General features: G+C 33.4%; 1 protein-coding gene across 1 annotated transcript in view; it reads left to right on the top strand.

The window, feature by feature from the left end:
- Positions 1 to 25761, top strand: part of LOC145680249 (uncharacterized) — a 40885-nt gene extending 15124 nt beyond the window's left edge. Inside the window, exons 5-10 of the mRNA XM_081750586.1 lie at positions 7796 to 8010; positions 8390 to 8425; positions 19978 to 20140; positions 23104 to 23186; positions 24727 to 24757; positions 25655 to 25761. Coding sequence (XP_081606712.1) covers positions 7796 to 8010; positions 8390 to 8425; positions 19978 to 20140; positions 23104 to 23186; positions 24727 to 24757; positions 25655 to 25761 — 635 coding nt within the window. The remainder of the gene's footprint in view (positions 1 to 7795; positions 8011 to 8389; positions 8426 to 19977; positions 20141 to 23103; positions 23187 to 24726; positions 24758 to 25654) is intronic.
- The last annotated feature ends 338 nt before the right edge of the window (positions 25762 to 26099 follow it).

Genomic DNA, 26099 nt, shown 5'->3' on the forward strand with positions numbered 1-26099 from the left:
ATATGTATGAGCAAACTGGCGTAAGAGCTGCACCCAAACTAAATCTATTTCATCGTATTGTATTGGAAGAAGCACTAAAAACAATCGGACTTCATTTCAGATGAAAAATAAGTATAATTGTTCCCATTTTTCTTGAATATATATTATCTCTCTAGTCCCTTGTTTCTGAAGTAGAAAGCCAAGAGGTAGTTCTTGGTAATATAATAATTATTATTGTTGATTTCTAATACGATTTAATTTCTAAAGAAAACGAAGTGCTCAATATACCAATCTATAGCGTATAATAAATGAATATTCAGAGAACAAAAGATATGGGACTTTCAATCGACAAGGGAATCAAGTTCACTTTTGGTCATTTAGGATATATCAGGTCGACTAAAAAGTATATTGAGCTTTCCTGCATGAAATTGAGTTAGTGTCCCAAATTTCAGGGTATGCGACTTGTAGCGGATCAAACTTAACGTCATTTGTTTACTGACAGTTGAAGCTAGTAAATACGCAACAAGTGTGGAATTTTTATAAGGTACTGTGTCGTGAAGAGAGTGAACGTTCCGCAAAACTGTGCTGCAATTTCCAATTTTAATATATCGATAAAAGTGAAAATGCTGTACAAGTCCGTGAAGAAATTTGAGCAGTTTATTGGTGATATATGTTATCAAAAGCAATAGCCAAACGATGGGTCAGTCTCTTTTGTTCTGAAATTTTTTGATGTTCAAGACTATTCATAGTGAGTGATCGATCACAGAGAAGGTGGATGGTATTCTGTTAAAAGTTGAGCAAGACCATCATGAAGCAACCATAATATTCCAAATTCCTAAACATGTATCACCAAAGAGTTTAACCGTTTGGACAAAGCTGACTACAAATAAAGTTCGTCGTTTGAGTGTCGCATGATTGACACTCACTTATTTCATCGAATTTCCAGCAGCGAATCTCTACTGAAACGTAACGATCTACGAGAAAAATGTATAAAAAACGATCGTGTTTGAAGCAAGAAGTTTCACAGTTTGCAGTAAAGCCTACACTGACGCCCAGGGAGGTGATACTGTGCGTTTGGTTTGATTGGAAGGGCATCGTGAATCATGAGCTGCTGTCACCGAGCATTGCGATAGACTTTGCCTTGTACTGTTGACATTTAGCGCAAGTGCACCTAACGAGTCATAAGAAACGGCCGGAACTGGTCAGCAGAAAGTGTCTTATATTATATCACGTTGACAATGGCAGACCACATACATCTTTAACGTTGGGTCAAAAAGTTCAAAGAATTTGGCTGGGAAATTGTAATATATCCACCGTATAATCCGGAATTGACGCCGTCACACTATATTCTGTTCGGTCTCTGCAAAACTCTCTGAGTGAGTTTGTTTCAAAGAGACCTGTGAAAACTACATCTCAGAATTTTTATCCAGAAACTGCTTAAGATCTATAGCGACGGGATTAGGTATTCCTGGAAAATAACAAGAAGTCATTGAACAAAATTGTATATATGTGGTCTCCTAATGTTGTTTTCAAATCACAATAAATTTATTATCAATTTTAATCCCAAAGGCTCAATACTTTTTTTTTTTTTTGACAACCTGATATTTCATTTATAAGATCTCTTTTTGGTGGTTGCTTTAAAGTTACAACTGAGCATGTCCAGATATTGTAAAGAACTCTTGTGAGGTTTGAAAACAAAGTAATGTTTTCTCTGTAGTTAAGCATTCCTGTCTCATATAGTCTCGCTGCTGAAAGGGACGTTAAACTCAAAATCACCTTACCGTAAAAAATGTATATTATTTCTTTTCACAATTTTGTTAATCTGACTTGATCCCCTTGTGTGCTGGAAATCCCATATCAAAGTCACAGAAGGCTGCATTTCGTAAGTAAAGATGTAATACTCTACCAAATGAATGTAAATAGCATTCTATCAACTAAACTAGAATTGTTTACATGTTCTATAAATATACTAATACTAAAATATCGCAAATTCGCTTCTTTAACAGTCCTTTGCACATACAGAAACCCTGAGATAAATTAATAACTCTTCAATGTTGAGAATCCATATACAATTGACTATACTCATGATACTCAACTATGTATTCAATATACTTATCATTCATTAAACTCTCAGACATTATTTTGTTTATTGTTTAGCTGTTACTTGTGTATTAAAATTTAGAGCACCTTTCACAACCAAGGCTATATGAAATATAAATTTACAGTTTAATGTGGAATATGAACCATTGTAATTCCACATCCATTCTTTTCCACTGAAAATCAAAGACAGGACTCTGTGCACTAAATGTATACTTTCTCGCCACTAGACCAACGAGCAGAGTGTGAGAAATTTTAGACATACGTAGTTATATTAAATATTATATTGCATTCTTTTCAAGTAAGATTTGGTTGGCAATATTCACAATGAAAATGAAGATTAATTAAATTGATTGGGATATAAAACTACCAGTTCCTCTTTCACCTTAGGCCTACAGCTCACTGGTGACGAAACAATTGCGCTGCTCTCTCGTCACTGTCGCCTACAGTCAGCAACTTCACGGAAACAAGACATTTTTGTTGCCACATGGCGACGGCGACAGAAAAGTTGCCGGGCATTTGATATCTCGGTTTGGCGGGATTGGACACAGTACGATGGACTTCGAAGAGTGTGCTATTGCTTGTGTGCTTATGTCAAATTTAAAAAGGACAAAAAAAAAAAAAAAAAAAAAAAAAAACGTGGCACATCATATATACAGTAAGAGATATCTGAAAGGAAAATTTTACATTGTATGTAGCGAAATATTACGCAATTATCCACGGAACTAAATAATTGGAACAGATCAACAATGAGGGCGGGAAGAGGGGCTCAGCCGACATATATAACATTATTATAACAACGTCTTCTAAAACGTTCTTGCAGTGTTTAGAAGTAAAGGGTCATGGATTTCCACCAAACCTAATTACGCCAATGCTATCAAGCTTTTGAAGGTAGCTTGAATGAGTGACAAAAAGTAACAGCATTGTAAGTAACTATAATGCGATTGGAAACAATTCGTATCAGAAGATAACAATAATAACAATAAAACGACTGGAAACAATTAACAAAAGGAAACTTAATGGCAATCTGATAACACTGTACTATGACTGTATTCTGAGATGTTCTGTGTATAACCATAAAGTAAAAATTGGCTTTCCTAGTTATTCCCGCGTACTCTTCACGTTTTAAAATACCCACTTTTATAATGTACAGTAGATTTTTTTCATATTTGAAACGGAAAGAAAATTGAGAATGATAATTTTAAATGTATTTTTTCTAGTTGAAGGAAATTAATGAAAGTAGTGATGTGTAGTATGACAGCGAAATGTAATTATTGAATAATGTACCTACCTGTGTTAATTTTTTCTTGGATGGAAAGCTCATTCCATGTTCTTATCACAAAATAACATTATTACTCCCACAATTTCTTCTTTAAATTTATATCTGAATATTTACGTATATGAAGTTGCCCCCCCCCCCACTTTCAAATTTCGATTCGAAACTGAAGCCAATCGATTGTTTTTCGTTTGTTACTGATTGTTTTGAAGAAAAAATCGTTTGTTTCGAAAAATGTACAGAAATATTAAAAAAATAAAGTTGGGGGGGGGCAACTTCACACTAGCCCCCCAGTTTCAAATTTCGATTCGAAACCGAAGCCAGTCGTTTGTTTTTCGTTTGTTATTGATTGTTTTGAAGAAAAAATCGTTTGTTTCGAAAAAGTACGGACACATTCATAAAATAAAGTTGGGGGGGCCAATTTCACGCTGCCCCCCACTTTCAAATTTCCATTCCAAACTAATGCCAATCGTTTGTTTTTCGTTTCTTATTGATTGTTCTGAAGACAAAATCGTTTGTTTCGAAAAAGTTACGGAGATTTTTACTAAATAAAATGTGGGGTTGGCAATTTCCCGCTAGGCTCTCTAGTATGAAATGTCGACTCAGAACTGAAGCCAATCGTTAGTTTCTCGTTTGTTATTGGTTGTTTTGAACAAAAAATCGTTTCTTTCGAAAAACGTACAGTAACATTCAAAAAATAAAGTAGGGAGGCCAAATTCACACTAGTCCCCCACTTTCAAATTTCGATTCGAAACAGAAGGCAATCGATTGTTTTTCGTTTGTTATTGATTGTTTTGAAGAAAAAATAGTTTGTTTCGAAAAACGTACCGTAATATTAAAAAAAAATGTAGGGGGGGCAAATTCACACTATCCCCCACTTTCAAATTTCGATTCGAAACCGAAGCCAATCGTTTCTTTTTCGTTTATTATTGAATGTTTTGAAGAAAAAATCGTTTGTTTCGAAAAACGTACGGACATATTCACAAACTAAAGTTGGAGGGGGCCAACTTCACGCTGTCCCACCCCCACTTTCAACTTTCGACTCCAAACTGATGCTAATCGTTTGGTTTTTGTTTGTTATTAGTTGTTTTGAAGAAAATACATTTCTTTCGAAAAAGTTACGGAGATTTTCACTAAATAAAATTTGAGGGTGGGCAATATCCCGCTTGGCCCCGCACTTTCAAATTTCGATTCGAAACTGAAGCCAATCGTTTGTTTTTCGTTTGTTATTGGTTGTTTTGAAGAAAAGTCGTTTGTTTCGAAAAACGTACGTACATATTTACAAAATAAAGTTGGGGGGCCAACTTCACGCTGCCCCCCACTTTCAACTTTCGACTCCAAACTGATGCCAATCGTTGTTTTTTCGTTTGTTATCAATTATTTTGAAGAAAAAAATCATTTGTTTGGAAAAGTGTACAGAAATATTCAAAAAATAAAGTTGGGGGGCCAACTTCACACTAGCACCCCCAGCTTTCAAATGTCGATTCGAAACCGAACCAGTCGTTTCTTTTTCGTCTGTTACTGACTTTTTTGAAGAAAAAACGTTTGTTTCGAAAAACGTACGAACATATTTACAAAATAAAGTTGGGGGGCCAACTTCACTCTGCCCCCCACTTTCAACTTTCGACTTCAAACTGATGCCAATCGTTTGTTTGTCGTTTGTTATCAATTGTTTTGAAGAAAAAATCATTTGTTTCGAAAAAGTTACGGAGATTTTCACTAAATAAAATTAGAGGGTGGGCAATTTCCCGCTTGGCCCCCCACTATCAAATTTCGATTCGAAACCGAAGCCAATCGTTTGTTTTTCGTTTGTTATTGATTGTTTTGAAGAAAAAATCGTTTGTTTCGAAAAACGTACGGACATATTCACAAAATAAAGTTGGGGGGCCAACTTCACGCTGCCCCCCACTTTCAAATTTCGATTCCAAACTAATGCTAATCGTTTGTTTTTCGTTTGTTATTGATCGTTTTGAAGAAAAAATCATTCGTTTCGAAAAAGTTACGGAGATTTTCACTAAATAAAATTTAGGGTTGGCAATTTCCCGCTAGGCTCTCTAGTATGAAATTTCGACTCACAACTGAAGCCAATCGTTAGTTTCTCGTTTGTTATTGATTGTTTTGAAGAAAAAATCGTTTGTTTCGAAAAACGTACAGTAATATTTAAAAAATAAACGTAGGGGGGGCAAATTCACACTATCCCCCACTTTCAAATTTCGATTCGAAACCGAATCCAATCGCTTCTTTTTCGTTTGTTATTGATTGTTTTGAAGAAAAAATAGTTTGTTTCGAAAAACGTACGGACATATTCACAAAATAAAGTTGGAGGGGGCCAACTTCACGTTGTCCCCCAGCCAACTTCATGCTGCCCCTCACTTTCAAATTTCTAATACAAACTAATGCCAATCGTTTGCGTTTGGTCTGGTATTGATTGTTTTGAAGAAAGTGTGAAGTTGTCCCCGCTACTTTATTTTGTGAATATGTCCGTACGTTTTTCGAAACAAACGATTTTTCTTCAAAACAACTAATAACAAACGAAAAACAAACGATTGGCTTCGGTTTCGTATCGAAATTTGAAAGTGGGAGACTAGTGTGAAGTTGGCCCCCCAACTTTATTTTTTGAATATTTCTGTACTATTTTCGAAACAAACGATTTTTCTTCAAAACAACTAATAACAAACGAAAAACAAACGATTGGCTTCGGTTTCGTATCGAAATTCGAAAGTGGGGGGCTAGTGTGAAGTTGGTCCCCCAACTTTATTTTTTGAATATTTCTGTACTATTTTCGAAACAAACGATTTTTTCTTCAAAACAACGAATAACAAACGAAAAACAAACGATTGGCTTCAGTTTCGAACCGAAATTTGAAAGTGGTGGTTAGTGTGAGGTTGCCCCCCCCCCCAAACTTTATTTTGTGAATATGTCGGTATGTTGTTTGAAAGAAACGATTTTTTCTTCAAAACAATCAATAACAAACGAAAAACAATCGATTGTCTTCTGTTTCGAATCGAAATTTGAAAGTGGGGGGGCTAGTGTGAAGTTGTCCCCAAAACTTTATTTTGTGCATATGTCGGTATGTTGTTTGAAAGAAACGATTTTTTCTTCAAAACAATCAATAATAAACGAAAAACAATCGGTTGGCTTCAGTGTCGAATCGAAATTTGAAAGTGAGGGGGCCAACTTCACATACGTTGAATATTCTTGCAAACTTTATGTACTATATACATATATAACGCAGGGTGTTTCTTTATTTCCTCGATTAATTTTTCATTGTCTCTATCGCTAATAAAAGACATAGCTTCCTTTGCAAAAACCGTTTTTTCACCCGCTGCACGCGAAATGAACTGTTGTGCGAAAGAACTTGTAGAAAATATATTATTATTATTATTATTATTATTATTATTATTATTATTATTATTATTATTATTATTATTATTATTATTATTATTATTATTATTATTATTATTATTAAATCTCCTGCTTGGAGGTACATCGGCAACTTTCTGTCGCTGCAGTGAATGACTCCCATAAGACTCAATGCATTTAACGAGAGCAACAAGATAGTTGCCCGTCAAAATGTTGTCAGTGAGCGGTAGACCTTAAAGATATGTAGACAAATTGTTACTTTTTAATATCAGCTTAAAATATGAATTATCTTGATTAATAAATTTATCACGTACTTTATTTTTCTGTAACGAACTTGAATACTTGCATAGAGAAACAACGTATCTGAAGAACCTCTTGTTATGTTTTATATATTTGCTATTTCTTTCTTTGCTTGATAGCCTTTCTTTTTGAAGATAATTTGTTCTAGCATTTCTTTTTCGTTGCAAATATAAATTAAAATTAGTTATATTATACATTTGGTGTTACATGATTTTTAGCTAATATCTTATAGTGCGTCCAGTAAGAGAACGTCTCTGACAGCTCGCAGTCACATAGCCACTACTCGCGTGTCAAGGTTTTTTTCGGTGCAACTGTAGTGGCAATTTAATTAATGGTATAAGACAGAGTGATCGTGGTTGGTAACACTGGTATCAAAGTAGGGGCTGCAATGTCCCACCGCATGTGGTAAGAAACGTCAGAGAACATCTCTTGTTGGCCGTAACACTTTGAAAGTTTAAAGCTCTACTGTCTTTATTAAATGGAACTATTTTCCCCTTCATCAATTATGAGCAAAATTGCAGTTATTCCTGTCATTGTTTAAAGATATACTGACATTACACCTAAAATGCCATTTTAATCTTTAAAGACGATATATAGTATTAATTTAAGACTGAATTAAACATATTTGTAATGCATCAAATGATGAATCCCCTTTAAGAGTCAAAAAAATTGTTCCTAATATATCATTATAAGGCTGAAAACATTCTAAACTAACAATTTTAAATCCTAACCTTTTCTATTATACTTTGTTCTTTTGAACTTTATTTATTGCGAATATAGAAGAAAACCAAGGTGATGAACTTACAACTGAACGACCAGAAGAACCAGAAGTCACTGAGTCTCCAGAGGATAGGGAGGTGTCGGATGATATGGCATCATTAGAAGAAGGAAATGGAAATGGAGTTGAAGAAGGAAACGATAGAGAAACTGAAGAAAAAGATGGAGAAGACAAGGAAGGAAAAGATAAACATAAGAAGAGAAGACACAAAAATAAGGTAAATTTTATTTTATTCAGTTCTTTGTTTGCTAACAGCTAACGTAAATGTAGATTTGAGATCAACTTTGGTAATCACGAAGCATGATGTAGTATGAAAAAAAAAAGTTTCCGTTTCTCCACTAATAAATTTACCAAACGTTTCAAAAAATGTCAATTTTAATTTAATTTAATTTTGAATGGTGCGCTTACCAACTTCCTCAGTAAGTAGCAGAATACTGTAAACATTAGGATATATTTGATGTTTACGTATTTATGAAGATATTTTATATTTGTGTAAACTAACATCTATCGCTGTCATTAAATAATACTAATAATTTAATCTTTGTTTGGTGTTAAATTATATGCACAAGATATTTACTTTTTAATTTTATTTACAGTGTATTATGAAGTGTGTGTTGGAGAAAAATGGCGCGGTGAGTTTTCTACTATATTATTTTTCTTCTACTTTTACATTGAGCAAGTCAAATACTATCTGTAGAACAATTTATAAATTTTAATATATCCCTACTCACGTTATTTATAAATAGAGACACGATTTTTTGGTGACACGAAAACGTAAAATGTATAAGTTTTGTATGAAAATGTGTATCTAAAAATACATTTTTTCACTATTTGTTAGGCCATATAACGCTCGCGAATAAACGCGAAATTTTGTGGAATTAGCTAAATTTGCAACAAGTCTCGATATTCCACAAAATTTAAGCAAAAGTGACAATTTTTCGACGATTTACGCTCTTTTTCGACGCCATGTGATGAAAATTCCCATTTTTTGAGAAAATGGACCACCATGATTTTTTGAAATTTTACATGCAGTTACAAAATGAGCTACAAACGGTAGCTGTTGGTGAAGTGGATAGTGTGGAAGAAATATTGCGCGGTATGTTAGAAGAGTATTCAGATATCGCCGGAAAGTGTCTCCAACTAATGTACAGTACATATTAGTTTCAAGTGTTGATGTGGAGAGAGCTTTCTCTTCTTATAATGACCTACTTACCAACAAAAGAACAAATTTAAAGCCAGAAAACATTGAAGCAATACTTATGAGTTATTTGCGTAAGTAAACTCTGAAAACTCTGAAAGTTTTTTATTAATGTTCTCGATGTGTTTCTTTTTCTTTAAATGATACTTTTATTCAATGAGTATGCTTAGTGTTAATTTTTAAAAACTCAAATATTGTTTAATATAGACATGCATGAGCTCATGTCATGATGATTGATGAGTGGAAATCAAGGTGAAATAAAAGGTAACTAATTGGAATTGTCAAGGAAAATAGTGTCAAGGAAGATAGGAATATCTTGTATTGAATTTTTATTCACTGATTTTTTTCGGCTTTTCGCATATTTTTATAACAAAATTACGAATTCTTATTCACCAGAAAATTGTGTCTCTGTTTATAAAGGTGGTTTCTAAAAGTAACTCAGAGAGGGCAATGCATATTCAAAGTACTTTAGCGTCGAATATTATAATACGGTTACCATACGATGTATTTCGAATAAGTAGAAGAAAAGTTACAAAGAATTAACAATTCAATTATCTTCAAAAGACTTTACTTCTAAAACGTGCTTAGATAAGTACCACATCAGAAATGTAGCAATAAATTCTGCACTGTATGCGAACAACAGCGTCAACTTTAACTGGCTATTTCAACGCGTTGAAACAACTTGCAAAATACCTTCCAGTGATATTTTGGATCGACAACGACCTCACATTATAACCATAACGAAAACAAATATTCAGAAGAAACGTCTGCAATTCTTGTAATTTATATAATATTTATTATTCTTTACCCACGTAGCACACGACGTCACAAGGACGTCTTATTTTGATCCAAATTATCCCATATAATTCTCGGGATTATCCAGACAATGAGTAGACATTTCATGGACGTCCTGCATGGGACGTTCTAAAGGATTTCCCTTAGATGTCCACGTGACGTCCCGGATAGGACAGGAGATCCAAGGAAAATCCCACGCTGGACATAAATTAATACATTATCCCACGATTTACCAATGGACACCCCTTTGAGGTCCCGTTGAATATTTCGTTTTCCGGGATATTAGCGGACATCTGGATATTCTGCGGAGGTCCTGTGGATGTCTCGGGAGCATATACGGATGATTCCGGGATGTCCCGTTGTCTATTGCGGATCATTCTCGGACATCCCGTGGACGTCAGTGTGCTATGTGGGTAAGTGACCAATTATGAATCTTAGTACTTGATGACATTAAAATAATTTTATTTCTATTCTGCAAATATTAAGGATATGTCTAATTTCCTCTGCTGGATACCTAAACTGAACATTCGATTCTGAAGGATCTCTACACACTATTTTCATTTCTTGAAAATTATATATTCTCAGAGTATTCTTTATCGTCGTTGCGTTTCAGGTTAATAAAGTTAACACAAATATTGCACGACGACTCGAATTAGCTAGTCCGAAAATACATAACACGCTTAAATTCCCAAGACACTATCACATGAGACGATAATCTAGACCAAATATTTCGATTTGTGTGTTACAACACCCATGAGTGTTGCGTGGTAACATCAAGAATGTCATGAGATTTTTTGTTAGAAATTCAGAGAGTAAAACGGATCATAAAATTGTAATAAAATAATACTAAATTTCATTGAATGACAGATGATTAATTGAATGACAGATGTTGATATCTACACTTTTGTGCGTGTAATATTTAATTATGGCACAAGATATCTCTGTTCTTAATGCTGTTCGAGGTTTTATCGAAAAGTTTCGATTATTACTATGAACTAATAGAGATAGCCTATTGAGATTTATATCCTTCCTTAAGATTTCTCTACATAGTCTCAGTGCAGAGTTACACATTTTCCCCATCGTTTTTTTGATGTTAAGAATACCGTCATTGTAGAACTCTGCAGATTGTATGGAAAACTATTGTTTCGCCTCCATTATTGTCAAATTGGTGACCCCGGAGTAAATTCTTTATTTGTGGGAATTGGAAGAAGTTGTTTTGTGCCAGATCATGAGAACAGGGAGGGTGCGGTAATAGTTCAATGCTACATCTAGTAGCTTCAAAGAAACAGATTCCTTTGGTGAACACACCGTGACGTTTTTGCTTAAAAGCAACTCGTAACTTGCTCAGAAGTGAGCAGTATTACGCTGTATATAGTAGAGATAGTATCATTCTTCTGAAAGTATTCTGTAAGGATGACTCTAACAGCCCAGAAAATAAAAGCATTTTTGTCGGGAAAAATTCGAGACAAGCTGAATTTCTGCCAGTTGTTAGGGCCCAACTAGAGGTATATTTTCCCAAACGTCCCCGCCCTTCTTCCTTGTGTTTACCCCTTCACCCCCTTTAACATCCAATTTACCAGGTTTTTGATTATAGCTCATATCTCCGTTATTATTAATCCGATGTTCAAACTCTTTTTACGGCTTTTTCCTTGGATCATGATCAAAAAATGTTATTATTAACAATTTTCGCTACTTCAAGAGATATTCGTAGAAATATGTAAAATTTTAAATTCTCAATTATTAATTGTTTGTTTACAATTATTAATATGTAAAATTATCTGTATTTTTTTTCGTTTTTTATGTTTTAACTTTTGTCTATTCGATAATTTGCAGAAACGCTTCAAATAAAAGTTGTACATCGCTTCTTTAGCTTTAAAATGGTGTATATACAAGTATTAATTAGAGGTATGGGAACGTGTAAGAGGGCGAAGTGCGAGCTCACTATGCCTTGCTCGCCTCGTTTACCTCAAATACCGTAGCACAAGATCGCATGGACCCAATATCCAAAAATGGGCTCCTTTCTTTCTTTTTCTGGCTTTTCCCTACCTCAAGCCACACTCACTATTCTTGATGAACGATGATCGTAAATAAATATTTTCCGATTTCATTACTTTATTTTTTTAATTTCAAATCTTTCTTGTCAGTTTTGGTTCGGGGGCTTTTACTCCCAACCCATATGAATAGGGTTGTTCCGTTATCCATCACTTATATGAACCCACCGTGTCCCGTACTGACAACCAGCAGCTGTGAATTAATTGACACTATTGTTACACTATTATTGACACTATTATTACACTATTATTGACACTATTATTGCCACGATAATCTGTTAAGGATCTTCACTACAGCGAAATTAAACTACCGCTAATTTTAGAGTTTTTCTGTAATATTTTCAAAACAAATAAAAATATTCGAGAAGCAGAAACGTAGTGAACTAGACAATACGATTTTGCATGTGATACCTTTACCACAATTCACTTATCTGCTTTTGGTATGTCGCTATTTACAGAACCCACAAAAAATGCTAAATCTATCTACAGTTGCAAATTGAAAGCAGATAAATGGGTTGTGATAACGGTATCACATGCAAAATCGTATTGTCTAGTTCACTACGTTTCTGCTTTTCGAATATTTTTATTTGTTTTGAAGATGTTACAGAAAAACTCTAAAATTAGCGGTAGTTTAATTTCACTGTAGTGAAGACTCTTAAAGTAATCATTGCTATTCACAGCATCACGGATCTCCCCTCCCCCTCCCCCCACCGCTAGCTAATGTTACAATTTTTGTGTTCCTTATACATGTTATGTTCATTATTTATTTCTTGACTTTTGTTTACACATCATCCTATCAATAATTCTCTCTAATACACTCCTACACTCCTTCATATACACTCCTTTCTTCGTTAACAGCTGTAGCTTTCTGTCAGTTTAGAGTCAATATTCGTTTGTTGGACATTTGTTGGACATATAACTTCTCCAATGTGGCAAAGCTGTGGTTCACTTCTTCGCAATGTTCTTTCAACACATTTACGATTGCAGATGCTGTGTGTATGCTTGGATACGTCTTGCATATGAATGACTGTTGAGAATGTTTTGCACTGTATTTTTAGCATACACAGTAGCCCATAAACATTCAAGTCCACTATCTTCCATTTTAAGTCCCATGGAGCCCATACATGACATTAAAAGGTGAAAGCCACCTAACTTTAATACTATCTTTGCAAATTCACTGCCAATTTCAGCCGAAGCTACGATTTCTGAAGCCTTCAAGAATAAAGGTTGGTCAAAAGTCACTATGCAGGACTAGTTGTTTTCTACTCTGCTATGCAGCAAAACACAATGCTATACAAATTGTGGATGTATGAGAAGCATCCGTTAATAAAAGAACAGTCATGACATGTAGAGTCGCATTTCTTCTTTCTGCTACTAATAATGTTCATAAAATAATTCCATCCTAGTTGAACGTGGATTCCAGAGAACCAAATGGAATTTAGGGGGAAACATGGTTGTTTTTGTGAAGTCTGAAATATTTATCTCAACTTTCAATTCATTGTAGTCTTTTATAGCAATACTACTTAATCCCCGGCGAGAATTCTTCTTTGGATAAGACCGTACCCTAATACATTCAGGATTAAACGTTCCAGAATACTTGCTTTCAACCTTTAATTGGGTTCCAACGCTATTGTCTGACTAATGCATTAGATTCTTCCCATTGCGTGAAACGTGTTCAAACTATCTAATGTTCGTATATTGACATCAGCACTATCGCAAACATGTTGTATGAAAGCATTTTCGTTAACATTTGAAGATACTGCATTTGTCAGGGCGGTAAGGTACACAGAACCCTCGTAATAGGAAACACATACTCCCATGGAAGATAACATATTGATTAGATGTTTTGAACCATACAAACGATGAAGTGTAAGACCTAAACCAATGTGAAGTGGTGACAAAAACTATCTAGGCCTTACAGCTGATATTATAGAGTGATTTATTACAATAACATTTTCTGTTTATCTTTTCTAGTTTTGATGCATTCTTTTTCTCCGTAACTCTCCGAGTGAAAACTGCTAATGTATTTGGAATTAAATTTTCTCCTGGAAACTTCACATCTTCACATCTTTGTAATACATTTTTGTTTATTTGTAATGTCGCTACCATACGAATTTCCTTCCTATGATGCAACTGAATTTTAGAATCGATTTCTAAAGGAACTCAAGAACCAACAGTGAATTTCATTGGTGGTTTTTCAGTCCCCTTGCGACATCCCTCGCGCACTCCTTGCAGAGCTTTGAAAACTGTATTTTTAAATAGAGCAGGTATGACTTCCTTTGTGAGTTTAAGTTGCACTCTTTACTTGGATAGTTTTTGAAATACAAGCCTCTGAAACTCAATTTTTCATGGTTGCGGCGTGTTATATCTTCGAAACTAGTGGCATTTGATCAAAGTTGAAGATAACTTTTTTTTTTCATGTCCCCTACATGATGGTTGAGAGTTTTAACACTTATTTGCAACACCCGATCAATATTATATTAGTGAACGGCAATGATAGAGAAATCAGAATAAAAAAAGCACACCTCATATGTTTGGTGTTTTTGAGGGTTTTGTTGTTCTCTCGAAACTACACGGAAGTGACTCTGTTCCAATTTTATGATACAAATGTACTTGGCAATTTAATCTTAATGTTTGACTCGATAAATTAAAACATTAAATTATCTGCGTATTACTTTTGATAAATTAAAATAGTCCAAAGTTCCATAGTAATAATAGAATTTCGTAGTGAGAAGGCGTAATTGAATTGAAGAAATTCAGTATATATATATATATATATATATATATATATATATATATATATATATATATATATATATATATATATATATATATATATATAAGAAGATAATTAGTACATTTAGTTTTGTGAAACATACTATTTTGACCTTCGTGTATAAATCTAACAACTGGCCTGTTTCCAAGAGCTCAGATTTGGTAAAAGATGAAATTAAATAGACTTTGAACATTGAATAAATAATAGATTAACTTAAAAGTCACATTTCAGTAAAAGATAAGTCCAAAATCTATACTTGCTTAGCAAAAATTCTACTTCAGCAAAAATATCTGGTGTAGTAAAAAGTAATCCATTATTTTGGCATGACATTGAAGGCTTGACTTACCATAGTTAGAATGATCCGATTTAGGTAACATATGCGCCGTTATGTTCGATAACGTGTTGCCATTGGAAGGTAATATCATGATGCCTCTCTCATAGAAGCTCTTGTCTCTAGTGGGAAAAAATTGAGACAGTCGATTTTCACAAGCCTCTCTTGAAGCCACTTTTTCACCAGCAAATGTGTTCGCCATGGACAGAAACAGATGGTAATCCCTCGGTGCCAGGTCCGGACTATACGGTGGATGCATAAGAACCTCCCAACCAAGCTCCCGAAGCTTCTGACGAGTCACTATCGATGTGTGTGGCCTGGCGTGGTCCTGGTGGAACACAATGCCTCTCCTATTGGCCAAAGCTGGCCGCTTCTGTGCAATTGCTGCCTTCAGACGGTCCAATTGTTGACAGTACAGTTCCGAGTTAAGGGTTTGGCCGTAGGGGAGCAGCTCATAGTAGATAATCCCCTGACAATCCCACCAAACACACGGTAAAACCTTCCTGGCCGTCAATCCTGGCTTGGGCACCGTTTGCGCCGGCTCACCACGCTTCCAGGACAGTTTTCGCGTGACGTTGTCGTAAGTGATCCACTTTTCATCGCCAGTCACCAACCGCTTCAGAAATGGGTGGATTTTGTTGCTTTTCAGCAGCGATTTGCAGATGGAAATTCGGTCCATGAGGTATTTTTGCGTTAACTCGTGTGGCAACCATACATCAAGCTTCTTTTTGTATCCAGACTTTTGCAAATGGTTCCACACGGTTTTTGTGCAATGTTTAGCTCTTGGGCAATCGACACAGTGCTTACATGACGGTCGGACGCGACAATGTCCTTGATTTTATCGACATTTTCGACACTTGGCCTTGGTGCATCTTTGACGTCAAAATTTCCGGATCGAAATCGACGAAACCAAAATTGCGCGTTATTGGCTGTTACAGTATCAGGACCATAAACAGTATTAACATTTGCAGCCGCCTGGCTTGCATTCTCGCCTTTATCGAAGAACTGTAAAATATAGCGTATTTTCTCTTTGCTAGTGTCCATTTTGACCCGCGCTCACACAACACTGAGTTAACTCATCACAACTATCTGAACAGTATTTGTAGTACGCAATCTCATCGTTTGAACGCCATCTCGTTGAACCCGATCGGACTTATACAACGCGAGATACAGATCACTGAAGCCATCTATTGGCAAAATGATGGATTACTTTTTACTACACCATATATTAACCATGGGTTGTCCTAATGAGCACAAATGGGTTCAAAATAACAGAACACCACCACTTACGATGCAAACCATACGAAACACTCCACTATTATGTTGAAATATTATAAAGTCCACTAAACAATTCGCAGAGAGTGGCTGTCCGGCACCAGTGTGTGTGGTACTGGCAAGTACGCACTTCGTTCTCTTAAGGTGCCCTTTTACACGTTCCCATACCTCTAAGTATATTAATATATACATCGATTTAAAGCTAATGAAGCGCTCTAAAACTTTTATTTGAAACTTTTCTACAAGTTATTGAATAATATAAAAAAACTGGAAAAAGTACACATAAAAATGTAAAATTTTACATATTTCTATGAATATCTCTTGAAGTATTAGTTCTAGCGAAAATTGTTAAGAATAACTTTTTTTTAGATCATAATTAAAGGAAAAAAATGTAAAAAGAGTTTGAAGATCTGATTAATAATAACGGAGATATAAACGATAATAGAAAACCTTGTAAATTGGATGTTAAAGGGAGTTGGAAGGGAAAGCACAAGGGGAAGGGCGGGGACATTTGGGAAAATACACCTCTAGTTGGGTCCTAACAACTGGCAAAGTTCAGCTTGTCTCGAATTTTCCCCGACAATCATGGATATTTTCTTTCATTTTCTGGGCTATAAGATATTCCGAAAATCCTGAACTTGCCTGCAAACTTTAGTACCTTTGCCTTTTCGGGAGAAGATGAAGGGGAGTGATTTCACCTTGGTCATGTCTTTTATATGAGGATCATATATATAGATTCAACATTCGTCCATAATTATCAGACGAAAAAAAAAATCTTACCCCGAAAGTTTCAACAAGTGACTCGATATGTCACCACATGTTTGTTCCTGAAGAGGAGTCCGCAAATGCAGAAGCCAACATTGTTGACACCTTAAACATGTGCAATTCTTCATAAATTATCTTGCACACACTACCATAAATGAGGCCACATTGCTGAATGATGTTGTGGATGGCTATTTGTTAGTGTTTCAAGATCAGCTCTTCGATTTTCCTCTTTGTGGTGTTATCCTCCTGATTGATGGATGTTTATGTCTCAGCTCATTTGTAAGAAACCAGTAGTCATTTCAGATTTTACCAGCTGGGCAAAATTCAGATTAGGGGCAAATTTAAAAGAAAAGGGTTCCAAAAAGTGAAAAATAAATAAAGGAGCAAGAATGTGCTGGAAAATTACCTCCATTCCCATCCGGAGGCAAAATTTGATACAATGAATACTTCATGAGAGATCTTTCTTGCTCTAAAACAAAAAGGTGAGCACCTGAAAATCCTAACCCTGATGAATATTTCCATATTTTCATTATGATAAAGAAAACAGGTATTGCAGAATATCTGTAAGTGTTTATTTGCAAGGAAAGAAATTAGAAGTATCACTTACAGAATAACTAGGCGTCAATTATTAAAAATCACACTGATAAATTCAAAAATCACACTGTGAATTTCTGATTCAAACTTCCATTTATTTTTTTTTGTGAAACTGATAATTATTAGTCTTCGTATCTATATTATTATTATTATTATTATTATTATTATTATTATTATTATTATTATTATTATTATTATTATTATTATTATTATTATTATTATTATTATTATTATTATTAGCTGATTGCTTCAATGAAGTAAAGAAGCATCTTTCCCTATAAAAACAACAATCGAGTGACAAGAACTTATGTGAAAGGTAGAAAACTATGCACATTTTCCAGTTGTAATTTACTCTTATTCGAACTTTTACTTTATGTAATTACTAGGGTTAGGATTTTTAGGTGAGTAGTTTTGTTTAAGACCAGAAACAAAATCTCAGAAAGAACTCATTTGTAAGATAGTGATTCCAGTTAGAAATACGGTTAATTTTCCAAAACGCTTTCTCACATTTAGAACCCTTTATTTCTTTATTTCCTTAATCTGCACCTTATCCGCTACTTATTCTCTTCTTTTACTACTACTTTGTTTTTTTTAATATCTCTAGTTTTCGAATCATTGTGAATTGGGCGTGCTGTTTGTTGTTCGGGAATTTTGTCAGGATCAAGTTGTTTGTACCTTCTCTAGATCCAAACGACACAGGGGCAAATTTCCAAACCGTATTAAGTTCCACAGTCAGAGAAGATTTATGATTCACACAAAAATTATTTTGTATCTTATCTGCTTACAAATACGTAGTAGCTGGCAATGAAAACATGGAACAACGACAATTAAAAAAGGAAGAGTGGCCTATCTACATCCGTGAGACAACAGTTAAATTGTTTGGCCAAAGAAAAGCTTCAGGTTTGCTTCCAAAAGAATCCAAATGTTTCGAATTGGCAACATCTACATATCTGATACAAATCTCATCAACCCAATATATCACGAATGAAGACTATCAACTATGTTTCTTACAGCGATCGGTAGGTTTAATGAAATTATCAAATATCTTACTCAAAATCGGAATTTTTTAGTCATAGTTATTGGCTATTCAACAATTAAATGTCGACTAAAAGCAGAGAGTTCGTGTTTCTATTCGGTTAAAATCTCTTGTCGTCGCGAATTCTGTCGAGGAATTTGAAGCTTAAAATATATAAAACGATAATCATGCCTGTTGTTCTGTATGGTTGCGAAACATGGTCACTGACTCTGAGGGAAGAACGTAGACTGAAAGTATTTGAGAACAAGATCCTGAGACGAATATTCGGACCCAAGAGGAACGGGAATGGGGAATGACGGAAACTTCACAACGAGGAACTACATGATTTATACGGTTTACCCAACATTGTTAGGGTCGTCGAGTCTAGGAGGCTTAGGTGGGCAGTTCATGTAGCTAGAATGGAAGAAAGTAGAAAGGCTTTCAAAGTTTTGACTGGAACACCAATCGGAAAACGACCATTAGGAAGACCTAGGCGCAGATGGAAGGATGATATTAAGATGGATCTCGCAGAAATAGGAATACAAAGCAGATACTGGATCCAATTGGCTAAGGATAGAAGTCAGTGGAGAGCTTTTGTGAACGCAGCATTGAACCTCCGGGTTCCATAGCCATAGAGTTAGTTAGTTACTTAGTTATTGGCTATTCCAGGGAGATATGTGTGTAAACTTGTTAAAATTCCATTAAAAAAATAATTACAAGACATTCTTTACCCTTTTGTAATTAGAAAATAAATATGATGTATAAGAATTATTCTAATTTTATCATCAAAATACAATTATGGCTTGACTGTTTAGTCAACTCATAATTGACTAAACCTTTGTAACTTTCATGGTATGGAAGTATGGTATTGATACAGACGGAAACAGCCTCTAGATAATAATCAGAAATAATACCAAAAATCCGAAATTGAAATAAAAGTATGCATTTCTCTCATATACATGAACACGGTACTTTTGTTTCATACATTTTGAAACGTTAGGAACTAGTATTTATCAGTTTTTTAAATATTAGATTAGAAAATATAGATGAACGGTTTATGCTTTTTGACGTTGGTTAAATTTAATCGTTCGTATCTGGTTTGAATAACAGAACATGGATAGTAGTGATAATGAACATAGTCCCGGTTTTCCATGTGATATAATTGCAAATATGTTAATTTTAGCTTGATACATGTATTTTCAAACAAGTGGTTCTGTCCATATAAAATGTCTGGAACATTTGTGGTACAATAAATTACACAAAATTCATATTTTGATTACTAGTCATTTCATGCATAGTTAATGTATATGCTTAACATATATGCGTTCTATTATATAATATAAAACATATTGTATAGAACATTAATTTACTTTATTATTCGCAGCTCAATGTTGATGGAACGGTAAACGAAGAAGGCCTTTTAGGATTGTTTAAGCAGAGATACATTGAAGAATCTTGGTCTGAACCTCTAAATAATGCTACTGAAAGATGTTCCAGAAAGATTGAAAGAAATATACAACGTATGCAAGCGAAGCGTGAAGAAAAAGGTAGATTTATATTTAAGTTTGCTTATTCTAGCTGGGCTGACATTTTTGGTAAGCTGTGGGCTATGGCCCAAAGCAGCGTATAAAATACTCGAACTGCCATTATAATATAGCTTTAAAGATTTCTTTTTTCTGTGAAACCTCAATGAAACCTTTCCGAAGTCACTTGCTGTAAAGAGTTTCTTACGTTGAGAACTATTCGTTGATAATAACGTTAAGGAAGTTCTAGCCTATGTGAGAAACCTCCAATATCTTATTACAGGAAGTACATGTTTTCACTTGTATTTTAGATGTGTCTCGCCTACAATATTTCCTTATCGACCGTGCAATACATAATTTCTTGTATTTTGCATTAGAAAAGAGAATGCACGGTAAGTCCAAATATCATGTAGAAGGTATATTTGTGTCGTAAAAGCTTTGTAAGGAAATACAAGAAAATTACATAGTTTTGACTATTATTATTATTAGCTCTCCTTGCTCTCCCAGTATCTAGCCGGCGTCTTTTAGATCCGTGTGATCTAGGGTCGGATTTACAGTGGGATACCCTTAAAATGTTTGAACGATCTAGTTATGATTTACACTATGCCGTAAATCCATGTCTTATACAAGCTGGTGCTGAAAGGTATACTATACTGCAATGCAGACAATCAACCAAAGCTTATTATTTATACCTACCCAACTTACTCCTGGAGTTTATACTCTCCTTCCTACAAACAAATGCTCCAGAATGAATCACCTATTAGAACTATTCGGTTTCATCTTAAGAAATTATCTGGAAGTTTCACCAGTGTCATACAAACTCATTCCTTGGTTGACTATTCAATATTTTTAACTTGATAGGTAAAAATTGGAGGGTAGACCCAAACGAGATAGGTCTAATGGACCAACAGGTTGTGTGAAGTTAATGAATCACACATTTTCTTAATTTCGGAACATGCTGGAGGTCGTGTAATCAGAAACATGTTCTCCCTGCTTTTACTTATTGAGGTTGCAATAGGTACCCGTTTCACAAAGACTGGGTTAACGTTAGAGACGCTTTAAGATGAGAGTAGGATGGGAAAAATTTCCCGTTCCCACAAAGGATCAAACTTGGGAAGCCTTACTAGCTACGATGCAAAGCCTTTCATTTGATATGAGGCTGTATGATTCTGAGGAAGAGAAAAGTAACAATACATACACTTATATTTGAATTTAACACTCTCCTTCCCGTTTCTGCAACTTGAAGATTTAACATTAGATATATCTATTGTTTTTCAATAAGTATGTTTTCAGTATTTTTTGAATATGCAGATACGAAAACAAATTCTCGTTTTTTTTTTTCAAACCTGAAGTAATCTAATTTTGTATATTATTATTTTCTGTTTTAATAAAATAATCATTCAAAAACAATCACTCCTAATCTAGTATAAAAATATCATTCAAACATTATTTGAAGCAAAATAAAGTTAAATCACTAGTGCACACATTTTATACACCTTCTCGGTATGACTTTAAGATTATCATTTTCTGTAGATCATTAGTGGTCCACAAAGTACTTTTTGAGAAGCACAAGCCTCTATATTGAAAGTAAATTTTAGAATTGTGTAACATATTACGGTGTTATTAACCTTCAAATATCAAGAGAATTTTAAAAATACTAATTATAGCTTATATTATTATTATTATTATTATTATTATTATTATTATTATTATTATTATTATTATTATTATTATTTGTTATTTATGTTTGTTAACACTTTTATTTCTGCAGTGATCTGGGATCTATTCTCTCCTTCAAACTTATCATAATTATTGGCATGATAAGTTGAAAAATATCGCTTGACGTTAAACTCCTTTGAGCAATCTTTTAATTTGTTTTCTACATACTAAACATCTAATACTGTTTCTGTCTTCAACGAAAAAAATACAAATCCTCCCGAAAGGAGTTGAATGAATTTGTTATTGGTGACCTGCATTTTACATCAGCATTCCGTTCGACTCAAACTAGTCGATATCATATTGTAAATGTCAAAGTGGAAACACCGGCGTTACTTTACTCGTTTTCCATAATAGCTTCTGAAAAAACATGCTACAGGTTATTAGTATTATCATCTCCTGAACATTAATTTTTGAAGTTCAAAAATATGCAATATTCTAATCATAAAATAGACGAGTTATGATAATAAATAACTCTTGGTTGTCTTTTCAAAACTAATCTGTAGAATTATTCACAGAATAAAACAAGTCTGAAGTTCATTCTTTATTTAAATTAAAATTACTAACAAGAATCTGTTATAGTAAATCTGTCATTTTAAAAGGAAAACATTATCTATATTTTGAGGTAACAAGGAAGCTGTGATAAAATAGAAACGGTTTTCACCAATGTTTAATTACTTTTACGAGCTTTTAATATCTTAATGTAATTTTTAATATACGTAATATGGGTTACTATACGATTTTGAAATCCCTGCTCTAATGTGGTTTTTGTTTTAGAAATTTACTGAAAAAAACCGAACTTCCTTCGCTTTTCACTTTCAACAAAGAATGTTAATAATAGTTCTCTGTGTTTTGGTAATGATAGCGTTATTGTTGATAGTTACGATGGAGTAGTTTACACTTTGTTCATGTCTACGTATAAAAATAAAATTCGAATAATACGTTTTTACGAAAAAAATCTCCATTAAAACATTTTTTAATATATGAGAACTGTTAATTTTCATTAAATGATGTCATAAATGATTAGTATGAGGGTTAAAGGTGTTATTTTGTTAGAAGTTTTATGCTTAGTTTTTAAATTATTTGTTATTTCAATAAATAAATATATGAGATAGATTTGGTTCTAAATATTCATCGACGAAATGTCAATATATTGGAGTTACATTTCTCACGTTTTAAAGGAAAAATAAGTGTCAATATGTTTGAAACAAAGAATTGATACTGATCAAAATAATCCTTTAATTAAACTAATTAGTCTCACTATTTTATAGGAGAGCCTACTGAACTTGATCATCGTGACAAGTGTAGAATAAGTAATAAGATACACAGATGCGTTGAAAAGGAAATAAGAAAGGTTAGTACATTTATTATAATTGAAGAGTATGGGAGAGAAAGATAAAGTCCAATTGTCAAGTCTCAGGGAAAATTTAAGTTTTATTTGTCGTCTTCAAATTGCCTTCAGTTCATTTAGTTGATATATGTGCATCCTTTAACAGAACACTGTCCATTACGTAATATTCGATGGTAGTTGTAGATATGGGAAAATATCGGCTTCTTCATTTCAATCGAAAGTAAATATTTAACTCTGTCCCCTGATTCTTCAATTATTAGGACACTTATTGTAGTATTAACTTTTTAAATTACTTGTAGTCAATGCTCCTAAACATTCTTAAGATCTATACTTATTACTTGAAATTGGTTGTGCAAAATCTTTTGAAACATTCTTTATTTGCATTTAATTAGTAATTTGTGTAACGACATACAAATTTTAAGAGAATTGCGTAGTGTCTACTTAGATGAACTCGTGTAAAAGGACTGTATCGTAATATAGAATAATATATAGTAAAAATAATATATAGTAAAAATAATACTTTGGTAGGAATAGAGAAGTATTTTTTCCGTAGATAATATATAACTTACAGTGATGTATGTAATGAAAATTAGAAGAATGTTAGATTTTTTACCGAAAGAGTGTTAGGAATGGAGGATGGAAATAAAAGATACAATTCGTAAATTGGAATAGTGATCATAGATTTTGGAAGAAATGAAGGAAAAAAAAGGGTAACATTATTAGCAAATATCTGAATGAGAGCTGAATATACAAGCAAGAATAGGTAAGAGAAAATAACGTATTTTGGTGAGCTTGAATGAGGAATTACCGAAATTCCTAACCAAATGTTCCATCTGTAGTGTTATGCGAAACGAAATGCAGATATTAGTAGGCAGCAGCTTTAAACGATTCAAATCTTTCGAAATATGCATGTGAAAACGAAAATAGAAAATAAGCTTAATAAACCTAGAAATAAATAAACAAGAATACAAATCTGTCATTTTCATGGATGAAATGATAGTTTTTAGTGAATTTATAGATAAGAATGCTTATATATATATATATATATATATTGCAGTGGTAACCAATTTCAGAGATACTGTAGTATAGTTAGAAATCAGGGATATTAACGGTACCATCGCATTCAAAATTTCGTTCACGTTAGACGTGAACTCCAATTAACTTTTGACTGTTATTATTCAGTACACCATTAATTGATAAAGTTACTATAACCTATCATTAATGAAGATTATATATAATTTGTAATATTTTCTCAATTATCCCAATCATAAATTTGAATATTTTGATCTTAGTTCAAAATTATTGTTACGTAAGTTATATGACACCTTGCACATGTTGTCGACAAAAAAATCTTTAATGTAATATTTTACACAAATCTCTAAACTAGTTATATGAATTGAGGAAATACTTATTCTTAGGATTTCTGCTTTACTTCCTCATATCTGCAAATTTTATATATATTATTCGCTTAACGTGAATACATATGTAAGATAAATAGTTTAAAATGTAAGAAATTAAGTATATTATTCCTTTTTTGTTTCAGTCGTGTCCCGAAGCATACAGGGTGCAATCAGGTAAATATAAGCTGAAAATCAAATATATTGTATAAGATGTTATAATTTAATTTCGTAAATACAAATGCTTGTTACTATTACTGTTACCGCGTCATAAACGAGTAAAAATTGTTTACTTTTATTATAAATAAGGATAAATTATCATATATTTATTTATTGTGAGAAGAAAGTTTCAGATACTATATACGAAGTTAATATTAGAGAAAAATAACCACTATTTCGTTGTTTTTAGGGAAATACTTCCAAGTAGTCGTTATAAACATCTACAAAGAAAACAGTTTCCAGTCAAAGTAATGCGTCCAAATCGACTTAGAGATAAAAATTATTCTGTAAATTGCAGTAGAAGCCAATTTCAGAGATATTGTAGTATAGTTCGAAAGCAGAGCTATTAACGGTAATATGAGAATATTATTTGATTCTTTTACAAAGAAAGTACGAAACTGTAAAATATACTTCAAAATAGAGATATGAGAGGACAGAAATGAAGTATGAAAATACGGTTAGTAATGCATACTTAAAGAATAAATTATTTAACTTTCAAAAATTAGTTATTCAAAATAATCGCTGAGAAAGTTTTACATATATACGGTGATAGAAATCTCTCATGTTAAAATTACTACGCATTCTTTCAGAAAGTTATCTCCTCTATAATAACCTGGAACAATTTGAACAAGATCAAAATCTTGATCTTGAATCTTGAAAATCTTGAATACGATATTATAATTTCTATTTCACAAAAACTTTGAAATAATCTAAACAAAAAGTAATTGGACGTGGATAACACTCAGTTACTCTTTGAAAATTTTTCCAGCAATAACGTAATAAAAATAACATCTATTATTTATGAACAATAAGTAAATGTATGCCATCCATTATTGTATCATCCATGTTTAACAGAGGAATGTGAGAAGAGGCGGAGGAAGCACGACAAAAAGAAAGAAAACGAATCACAAGGGGATTCTGACTCCAACAATGAGGAGGGAGATTCACAAGCGGAAGAATAATAATTTTGTAAGTAAAATTAATCACTTTAATATAAATACAGTGGTAAATAAAGGCATACATATAGATTCCTGTTCCTAGGACTAAACTTAGAGAGAAATGCTATACAACATTTACTCGAATTTTGTGTGATATCTAGATATACTTAGAATATGATGATTGTGGAGTTGAAAGAGGGCACCGTTGTTATTTATATTATATTTGGCCTGGTAGATGCGTTACAGAAGATCGGTCATGACATATGAATCTCTATATTATATATAAAACGTTTGAAACAACTCATAGAAGTATATACAACTGGTGGGAACTGGACAACGTGCAACTTACTAGTTCAAATGTC

This window comes from Thermobia domestica, chromosome 1 (assembly GCF_964235325.1).
Source record: "Thermobia domestica chromosome 1, izTheDome1.hap1.1, whole genome shotgun sequence".
Taxonomy (NCBI): domain Eukaryota; kingdom Metazoa; phylum Arthropoda; class Insecta; order Zygentoma; family Lepismatidae; genus Thermobia; species Thermobia domestica.